General features: G+C 28.7%; 2 protein-coding genes across 3 annotated transcripts in view; both read right to left on the bottom strand.

Moving 5' to 3' along the window:
* LOC101511934 (cysteine synthase 2) overlaps positions 1–1,773 on the bottom strand; it is a 3,106-nt gene extending 1,333 nt beyond the window's left edge. The window contains exons 1-4 of the mRNA XM_004491452.4: positions 1,522–1,773; positions 1,350–1,424; positions 642–785; positions 7–209 (exon numbers count right to left, since the gene is read on the bottom strand). Of these exons, the coding sequence (XP_004491509.1) occupies positions 7–209; positions 642–785; positions 1,350–1,424; positions 1,522–1,731 (632 nt within the window). The 5' untranslated portion in view covers positions 1,732–1,773. The remainder of the gene's footprint in view (positions 1–6; positions 210–641; positions 786–1,349; positions 1,425–1,521) is intronic.
* A 4,683-nt stretch (positions 1,774–6,456) lies between these two features.
* LOC101511094 (two-pore potassium channel 1) lies at positions 6,457–9,458 on the bottom strand. 2 transcript variants are annotated; one of them, XM_004491449.4, is made up of 3 exons: positions 9,299–9,458; positions 7,673–8,596; positions 6,457–7,217 (listed from the first exon to the last, which is right to left on the bottom strand). In XM_004491449.4, exons 2-3 carry the CDS (start codon positions 8,569–8,571, stop codon positions 7,067–7,069), a joined length of 1,050 nt encoding a protein of 349 aa, XP_004491506.1. In that variant the 5' UTR covers positions 8,572–8,596; positions 9,299–9,458; the 3' UTR covers positions 6,457–7,066. The 2 variants fall into 2 exon arrangements, with proteins under 2 accessions (XP_004491506.1, XP_004491507.1); XM_004491450.4 differs by lacking the exon at positions 9,299–9,458 and adding an exon at positions 9,089–9,284.
* Positions 9,459–10,761: the final 1,303 nt, after the last annotated feature.

The raw sequence follows: 10,761 nt of genomic DNA, 5'->3' as shown, positions 1-10,761 counted from the left end.
AAGAGTGAGCTGTGATTGTTTCCATCAGATTTATAACCATTTATTTGCTGCGAGTCTGTGCCATTCAAATGTGATTTTCTAAACTTTAATGCAAACTCATTTGCTTCAGATGCCCGTCTTCTAGCGATATTGACAAAATGGTCTTTGTGAGTAATTGATACTGGCCGTACTCTTTCAACAGTTGCCCCAAGTGCTTCAAGTATTTGAGACTGGAGGGTGGTCCCAATAGATTAAACAAAATGTCTCAATAAACAATTAAAATGAATTTGTTGGGTCTAACAACAAATGTAATATCCACACAGACAACTCACAGCCATAGCAGCAAATATTTTTAAAGTGAGCAAATAAGACATAGTTGTGTTAACCCTTTCTTGATTTGCTCAATCATTTTGTTCTACAAACAAATTACAAAGTAAAATAAAAAATAGTGGAAGAAATAACAAGGAGGCGATGGGTGAGGAACACAACTGCTCAAAATAAATTTTTCGTTGTATTGAATCAAGAGTAAATTCAAGTTCAGCTTTGTTGAAAATATTCCTTGGCTCCTCGTGAAAGGAAGTCATAAAAAAATTAGAGGCTATGGCTAGATTGCAAGTAAAGCATAATAGTATTCCTTGATTACAGTTATTGAAAATATATACCTTCTCAATGGCAGCATCATCTGGAATAACCACATGACATTTGCATCCATAAGCAGGAGCAACAGTAGCAATGCTAATGGCAGTGCTTCCAGCACTCCCTTCAGTAACTATTCCACCTCGACGCAGCTGCCCAGATTCCAAAGCCTACACAACCAAATCACAAGAAACATGAAGCAAAAGCCAAGCATTAGCAATAAATAAAGAGCAACGACTCAAGAATAAAAGAAAGAGGAACTTCACTAGTCATAGACAAAATGAACCAAAATTTTGATAATCCTTTTTGGCACAGAATTGTCAAGGCACCTATTCACCAAAATGCTAAATCTAAAGTTGGAGTCAGTTTGAATTAACTTCTAGTATATTAAACATAAGCACTTGTGAGACTATTTGGCAGACGCCGCAGAAACAACTTATGACATGTCTATAAGCTATTTTCAACTTATTACTATAACCTCTCTATGATAGCTTACAGAAATGGCTTATAATTTATACGAAAACTATTTGACTTTATTTATCTTCTATTATAGAAATAGCTTATAGATAAATACTTATAAGATAAGCACACTCAATTAAATTGTTTATCCAAACACAACCTAATACTAAGTGATCATGCATAAACAGATAAGAGAACTAGAATTTCAAAAGCTAATTATAACTATCATGAAAAACTATAATCTAATTAGTAGTTTTAAGAGAGGATTTAGTTACCTCTTCAATAATTTGAACAGCAACACGATCTTTAACACTCCCTCCAGGATTCAAAAACTCGCATTTCCCAAAAATCTAAAGAGTAAAAATCAGAGTTATTATAACAAGCACGATAAAAAAGAGTGCATGCGACTGAAACAAAGAAAAATTGAAAAAAAAAAATAAGGATTACTTCGCAACCAGTGGCGTCGGAGAGACTGTTGATTCGAATCAAAGGAGTGTTACCAATGGCGTCAACGATTCCTTTAGTTGAAATTTTCTTCTTCTTTTTCTTCGATGAATTGTTGCGACGGTCGCAGAAGAAATAAGCGGCGACGAGAGATAGAAAGATGGCAGTTCCGATACCAACAGCGCCTGCGCTTCTCGCTGCCACCGGCGCCATTTTTCGATACTTGTGATTTGGGCTTGTTAGTAATAAACCATGTGGAGTTTCTATTTGCACTCCTGTTTTTCATTATTGCACCTCTTTCAATGAATTTCTTTTTCACCCAAAATACTTTTGTTTTTACGCACATAAAATTAATTCATATAGTTATTAATCTTAATTGTAATTGGAATACACATGGTAATAATATCAGAAATTGAAAGGTAGTAATAAACGTAATCATCCTTATCAAACATTTAAACACGTACATGGGCTTCCTAAAAATTAAAATAAAAGCCAATAAAAATTATAATATATCTCGGAATTGTTTCTTTGTATACTTAGAGTTTGAGACATGACCAATAAGGTTTAACTTTGAAAAAATATATCTCATGATATAAATATTTTAATGCAATTCTTGGATTAAAAGAGACCTCAATTTTTGTAAGTTTTTGAAATTACGTGCAACATATGGTAGCTTTATCGAAGGAAGAGTATGGGTCTAAGTTTGAAAAGGTGGAATAACTATAGAGTTTATTGACAAAATTGTATTGTTTTTTTGTTATTAAGTTTGTTGTTATTGTTGAGTGTCTCATCGTAATCGTAGATGATAGAACTACGAGAAAGAATAAATAACCCTTTAGAAGTAGAGTGGATGTGGGAGAAAAATGGAATAGTAAGCAGTGAAAGATGTATACTCATTGCTTATAATTTTAATATGCGTTCATATTACATATACTAAGTTTAAAGTAGAGTCGAACTCAAATGATTACTCCATTAACTATTATTACATTGAATTTTTTTTCTCACTAAACGTAAGACTTATAATATTATCAATATTTTTAAGAGTCGACATTCACAACGATGTTCACTCTGTATTGACCTGGTAGCAGTGATTTCCTCTTTTACAACTTCATTCATTTATTATTATTTAGCCAAGTAACTTAATCCAGTTTATTAATAATATTTTCTATAATCAAAATCTCAATGAAAACACCAATTTTTTGTTTTATTTTTTTGATAAATATGAAAACACCAATTGTCACGACTTAAACATACGAGTAGAGTTAAACTCAAAAGACTAACTTATTAAATGACCTGCATCGTAAATTAAATATCTTTTCTATATTTATATTTGTTGTGAAACTCAACAGTGAACTTTTTTTCTACCAAAAAAATAAATAGAAGTTAACTTTTGAAGTACATGAAATGAATAATTAAGATCCTCTTTATTTCTTCCATTATCAATTTTTTGAGTGTATAAAAATGCATATGTTTTGAAATCGTGTCATTTATCCATATAATTAGACTTTTATATACTAAAAACATCAATAATCGAGTTTCTCATTCTTTTTAAGAAATGAAGAAGATATGTGTAGTAAAAATATTGTTTAATAAATCTAAAATAGTAATTTTTTTTATAAATATTTATATATTCAATGAAAATTAAAATGCTTAATGTTTTTAACAAATAATTTCGTTTATTTAAAATCCTTATACAATACTCTTTTAACACTTGTTAGCGAGCCTCTTCAAGTTTCAATAAAAATATAATACCCAATATACTGGAATTTCTTCTTAGAAAAGAGTATTGGAATTTGAAAAAATATGTTGTTTTTATATATTGATAGTTAAACATTTTATAGGTAGACTTCAAGATTTTATTTTTCTGTAAATCAATTGTAATATTATTATCTGTTTTTTTCTTTTTTTTTGTAAAAGTAGAATAACGTATTTTTTATTAAGTTACCTATATTATATCTACTTTAGTCGTACATCTTATTTTTACAAAGTTATCTTTAATAATGTAACTTTTTCAAATTTAAATTTAAAATTTTAAAATATACAACATAAATAATAAAAATTGACCCTGATATTTAGATAAGCTTACGTACCATATATATTACAAAACTAAACAAACAAATTAAATTCAAATGAATATTAAAAGGTTTAACGATCATAAACTATTAATGATTCATATTTATAAAATTTATTTATATTAACAATGTACCATCTTCTTTCTCATATTAAGAAAACTTTACAATAGAATAAAGTACTCTAGACACGTGAACCGAAAGCAAATTGTTATTTTAATAAAAAAAAAATTACACGTACTATTTAAATTTTTAATCATTTGGAATTTTGAGACAATAATAAAATAATGAAATAAAAATGTGAGTGAGTGTCTGTGTCTCACTCACTCACTCAGACTTGAAAGTTGAAAACCAAAGAAAGGAACAGTTTGTGTCTTGTGATTGAGAATCTAATCTAATCTATACACAACACAACACAACACAAAAACAAAAAAACAACACAACCTCAACCTTTGTTGTCATGAAGATCCCAGAAAAGCTACTCAAGTTAAGATACCATTTCCTAGCAACACTAATGCTATGTGTAACCCTCTTTTGTGTCATAGTCTTTGCCCCTAAATTGTTGACCCTTTTTACCTATTTTTGGCCACTTTTTGTCTCCACCGCACTTGTTCTTGCCCTTGTTTTCATTTTTGCAAAGACTTCACCTTTACCACAAACTGAAGCTTCAATTCATAAGGGTCTTCTTGATTATGTTGCTGGTGACCATGATTCGCCGTTGGATCTTCACAACAAGTTCGATTAGTACAACGTTTTTCATCAGATCAGACAACACCATCATTATGTAATATTAGTTTCATTTTTATTTTTATTTTAATTATCTTTGTTTTACCAGTTTTATTTATCTTGTGAATTTTTATCATTGAGTTAGGTAACTAGTGTTGATGGATTGAAATTCAAATTATTAATTATCTTTTTTTTTTTTGTTTCGTTATATTCTTTTATTTTATAGTCAACAAGGTGTAATAATTTTGGGTAGAGAGGATAGCTTTTGAATTAGAGAATATTTATTTTTTTATTGAAAGAACTTAAAAGGGAAAGAACAAAAAGTAGAGATAACTATGAACCATTTTATTGCCGTATCTATTTTGTTTTTTAAATTATACCCCTCCTTCTCGAAGCAAAAGTGAGTCATAATCTATTTATTGATTTATTTTTGTTTATAAATAGAAATAGAAGAAATAGCAAAAATAAACAACATAGTTAAAATCATACATCACTTAAAAAAACTTAGATTAGAAAAGGAAATTTGGATAATGAAATGTTGAAATTTCTCTCAAATCTTGTCATTAATTTTTTAGTAGTATATGGTTCTTTATCAATTTGAAAACCAACTGTGGATGTTTCTTTTAGAAACAAATTGGTAGAAGGTTTATACTTATGAGGGATTTTATTTATTAAATGGTTGAATATATTTTTATTCGCTATTTAATTTAATTTTACTAAAAATGAATGGTTTTAATCTCTGCCTTAAGTCTCTATAAAAATAAAATAACTAAACTAAAAAAATCATAAATTTTATAATAATTAAAAACATATTTAATTCAATTTTTCATAATTTGAAAATCTAATTTGTAATTTAAATAGATAGAGGTTGAATCGCACTTGGGGGTGGGTTGGAGGAGAGAGAATGAATGGTGTGGTGGTGTAAGTAGATTTTAAACACAAAATTTGACTAGTTTTTGTTTTAGAAATATTCATTAATAGTATATTTAGGAGTTGAGTTTTGAGAAACTTGAAGGACGAGGTTAAATTTATATTTTTGTATATATTTTCAAATATACCTAAAAATAAATAAAGTTTGGAGTTTGTAATCGTGAGTTTGAGAGAATAAAAAAACGTTATCTCTTGGAAATGATTTTTCATGTGGCGTTGCTGGTGTGGCAGTGTGTCATTTTCTTCCATTTGGGACTGCAATTGTGAAGGATTCTGTTGCTGGCAGACTATTTTTATTTATCAATTAAAGAAATATTTATTAATTATGGTAGAATTTAGTGTGATAAAAAAAAACACCAACCTTTGTTATCAATTAAACCAAAACCTTGGTTAGTATTCTTTTTGTTTTTTTGGCAAAACAATCAATGTATTAATATCTGCATATTTTGTCCTAAGTCAGATTTAATCCCAATATATTATAAGTACCAAATTATTTTAAACAAGTAGTAGTATTTTTGGGTTAGATCAACCAACAAAAGAATTTAAATATCTTTTCATAAAATATCAATGATCAAATAAGCTATTCCTTGTTAAAATAACAAAGCTATTTTTTTTATAGAAAATAATATTTCTGGGACTCTAAATTATTGGCATAGAAAATTGTAGAACCGTCGTACAATATGATATTTTTGGGTGAAGATCGTAGTACAGCATCATGTGCCATCCATATTCCATGTTGGGTGGCATCTACTAGTATTTATGTGACCGATGCCCATATAAATTGTCGTCTATTCATCCAAAAAACCTTACTGTGCATTATAAATTGTTTTTTTTGTCAAAATAAATAATTAGTTTTTTTTCTCATAACTTTATATGAATATATAGTTAACCAAATGGAATGATATTTTTGCTTGGAGAATGGGGTTTGAATTTGATCAGTAGTCACATTTACAAGAGTTGATCAAATTATTACTTTAAATTTACGAAATAGTAATTTTGTTTTTCAAATTTTAAAATATCAATTAATTTAGTCTCTTTTTCAAAATATTTTTTTTAGTGAACATCTATCAAAACTAATAAAAGACATATATTAATTTAAATAGTCTTTTACTGCATCAAAATAAACAATAACATTTGCGATTGTGATGCAAAATTTAAAAAAACGACTAAATTGATTGGTAGATATTTTCCATTTTTATTTTAAGAGATACAATTACTACTATTTTGTAAATAATTTTATTTCATATCATTGTGAATAGAGTAGCAACAAGCTACAAAATCAGTTTATAAAGTGATAGATGTCTCCATCTATATTTGGGATGGAGACAAGTATAAACACAAGTTCAGGGTTTCTCCTTCATTTAAGCATTTACACACAATTAACCACCAATTTGGCTCCTCTTACTTTACAGACTAAAATGAGTTATGTAAGCTATTGATTTGAAAACCAAGCATTGAAATTCAAACAAACATTGAAATTACTTCATGTATCAAATATGTTAAAAGGTACTTCATGAAGTAACTTCAATGCTTGGTTTTCAAGTCAATAAGCACTTTCTCACTAAATTGAGACATGAATTACCTTTTTAAAATATTTTAACTAATATATATTTGAGACATGAAGTAACTTCCTCACTTTCACTTTGTCACACTGGTATATGGTTTCATTTTTCAAACTGTCAGCATCAAATTGCAAGAATAAATGTGCACCTTTTCTAGAAACTTCAAACTTTCCATCCTCGTCAAAGCTCTGGTGTGCATTTTGTGGTTGAAGTGAAAAATGAGAACCCCTCTAAATCAACTTGGTGTGTATAATGTTTAGTTTAAGATGATTGAGCAAGTGTTATATCAGAAACAGACAGTGTACCAGACTGATCAATGTCAAGCTGTTCAAACTCCTTCATCACAAGTGATATATCTTCTTGACTAATCTTCCCCATCTCTTTCAGCTTATAAATAACAAATTCAGCAGCCCTGTGAACAATAAAAGCAAAGCGATTAAAATAAATAAAGACATCTCCATCTCATTATATCTTCATTGTTCAGAATATTGATTTGTGTTGAATTATGTCATGTTAGAATATCAAGAGAGTGTCAACTACATTTATTTATTTATTTATTTATTTGTATCTCAACTTTTCCTATAAAGGGTATTTTTTAATGCTCGGGTTCTCAGGGGAAAGAGGAGTATCTGGTAATCCAGAGTTCGAGTGAGAGATAAGTCAAGTCTAGCCAATAATTATTCCAGCTAGAGTTCAATAAAGGGTATTTCTATGAAAAGGAGTATCAGTATAACTAATGATTTTCATAAGAGATGTGTGTTAACTAAAACTAAAAATAAAATTAGATGATCGAGTAGTTATAATAACCTTCCAAGTTCCAACAATAAATAAGAGTATAATAAGACTTTGAAAGAATGATGAACTAACCCAACAACCCCATCATGATCAAGATCTGCAGCTTCCAAATCAAAATTGGTCGTTTTTCTTGTAAGAACCCAATGGACAAGTGCCTTTTGTCTGCTTTCAGTGTTTAGTTCAGCCATGTAGAGGAAAAACTGAGCTAAACAAATAGTACCTGTTAATATCCAAAACACTGCAAATATTCTTCCAGCTTCAGTTGAGAAACTTTTATCTCCATAACCAAGAGTTGTAATTGTTGAACAAACACAGTAAAAGGCATCAATAATTTCCAATTTCTCAACAGTGACCAAGAAGATTGTCCCCACTATAATCAGAATCAGAAGAAGGGAAAAGACCAGAAAAAATTTGTATCTTGTTTTATTCATCTCAAGCTCCTTTAAAATTTCACTTGGACCAACTTTTTCGTGCATGTGCATTGCTTTAACTAGCAAAACTTCTTGCTTCTCAACCAAGTAATCTGCTGCTTTGCTTAGGATTATTCCCATCAATGCCATTCCAGAGAAAACAAAAGCGCACGCAAGTATTTTCGTAAGGTCGCTATCGGGAACAAGGTCTCCATATCCAACAGTAGTCATTGTCACAATTGTGAAGTATATGGCATCAAGGAATCTGTGTGTTTTCAGTCCCTTGATCTGGTTCCTAACAAGGTAGAAGATTATAGCTCCTACACCTAAATAGACCATAAGATATATAGCCACCTTTTTTAAACTTGGATGTAAAATCCCAAATATGGACTCAGAAAGGGGAATCGATTCACTGTCGTTTGTCACCAGAGGAGCATGATCTATGTCAGGGGCACTTCTAGAACGTAGGAACCTTCTTTGGTTTAAATGTCGTTTCGCCTTTTGAGCTCCCGTTTCCTGTGATCCCAATAGCAAGGGCTCCTTTGTATCGTCGTTGGCCATCAAGATAAATTTAGAAAGCAAGAATCTGTAACATGATTCAAACACAAAGCAATGGATACTAGCCATATCAGTGAAATAATAATGGAAAGTATATGCATAGCATATTCCAACACACACAAAAGACTTCACAAAGTATTAAAATTAAGGAGCATATTATTACAAATTCATCAAAAGGGCTTCAAAGAAAAAATAACCTAGTATATTCAAACATATACTAAAATAGGTACTTGTGATCAATCCTAGTTCTACTTCCAATTGATTATGACAAACACAAAATAAACTTGTTTGAATCATCATATATAAGTCATGTGGATATCCCCAATTCCACGTCTCGAATCGAATAAAAGGATAATAACTGCAACCATTTCTTTAAGCTATTAAGCAAAACAGTGATTTTATAAGCACAATTACTAATAAGCATTGAAGTAAAGTGAAACTTTAGATGCTCAGAAAAGAAGACAAAAATTCATAAAAATTCATAAACATGAATAATCATTAATAAAAAAAGAAATATAACTTCCAATTTTGCAAATCACTGCTCAATTTCCCTGCATCAACTCCATAATACTTCAATTTCAAAATTCAACCCATTTTACAGAAACTGGAAAAGAACAAGAATTTAGAACATGAAGTGCAAAAGAGAAGTGAAAGAATGAAAAAGCAATAAGTAATAGTTCCAATAAATTAGGAGTATAGATAATGAAAGAAGGGATTGAATTGAACTAACAGTGAATGTGATTACTGATTATTGGTGGAGCTGCCGAGATGATTAATGTTGCTGAGTCTTCCGAAAGCTTCTTCATTCAGTTGTGGATCACATGTTTCTAATTTATCTTTAATTAACTAATTAATTACCGCGTTAAACAGAACTTCTTCATTTAAATATTATTATTATTATTATTATATTTTAATTTTATACAAAAATCCATACCTGCGGTCCACTTATTATTTGTTTCTTACCATTTTCAATTTCAACTATATTTCGACTTTTTCATAGTTGTTGTTAGTTGTTAACAAAAGTGAAAAGGACATGGTGTGTTGACATCGGAATGTTTTACTTTTTATATTACAATTTTGTCACGAGCTTTATTTTTAGGGTAAACTATGTAAAATGTTATTTCTTTGACTTTTAATTCAATTAAAAATATAAATTAGTCATTGAATTTTTAAAACAGTTATTGAAAGATAGAATTTACTATCATAAAAGTCACAGAAAAATACAATTTAATATCAAAATAGTACATGACCGTTATAAAACTAAATTGAATGAAGTTTTAATAATTCGAAGACTAATTTGATTTTTTTATTAAGTCAATGAACAAAATGACTGCGTTCTCTATTTTATGAGACTAAAAATAAAGATTTACTCTAATTTTTATGAAAGATGTTTGTAAAAAAAAAGAAAAATAATAAGTGACAACTAATATAACTTTCAAATTATAACTATTCACTCTTCTATCTATGATCATTGATCAATTAATTATTAACAATTTAATATTTTAAAATAATCTATTGAAGTAATTTGGGAAGAACATTTAAATTTTTGAAATTTTAGTGGTCGACAAATTCTACATTTGACCTTTATATATAACAGAAAACAGAATCAATAAAAAGAGTTGTGTTTAATTTAAAATTTTTATTAAATACATTAATTTTTATTAACTACATTTTTAACAAAAATTATGATTAAAAAATTAAAGAAAAAGTAAGAATTGTGAAAACATACTTATTTCTCTAAATAAACTCAATATATAATAAAGTAAATAATATCGAAATTTGAGGTTGATGAATGATAAATTAAATTGATAAGTAGTAACATATATAAATATAATTTGCGTAAGGCTAACTCATATTTTAGTTGTATGGATAATTGATATATTGAAATACAAGTTTGAACTTTTCAAACTTGAATATTCTATTTTATACTGTTAATGTGTACGAGTTTTATCGGTAGATTTTTTAATAAAAAATTACTTTTTAATTACCTAGACGAAAAAGAAGAAGTTAAATATAGCATATAAAAGATATCAATATTTGAGAAGAACTTAAAGAAACTAATATATTAAATTGATGAGGGCACTTAAGATGGATCCAAATAAATCTCTATTTTTATGTATTTTTTTATGTAAATCTTTTGTACTAAATAATAGCCGTCTTTTGCCAAACAAGAATTTGATTCATATACCTGTA

This window comes from Cicer arietinum, chromosome 2, assembly GCF_000331145.2.
Source record: "Cicer arietinum cultivar CDC Frontier isolate Library 1 chromosome 2, Cicar.CDCFrontier_v2.0, whole genome shotgun sequence".
Lineage (NCBI taxonomy): Eukaryota > Viridiplantae > Streptophyta > Magnoliopsida > Fabales > Fabaceae > Cicer > Cicer arietinum.
Note: the sequence above shows the minus strand (reverse complement) of the source record. Positions and strands in the feature narration are given on the sequence as shown.

Bases quoted from the DNA above. Each gene is read 5' to 3' on its own strand.
- LOC101511094 (XM_004491449.4), bottom strand. From the start codon at position 8,571: ATGGCCAACGACGATACAAAGGAGCCCTTGCTATTGGGATCACAGGAA. The intron at 7,218-7,672 runs GTTAGTTCATCA...TATTGTTCACAG, and splicing joins GATCATGATGGGGTTGTTGG to GGCTGCTGAATTTGTTATTT.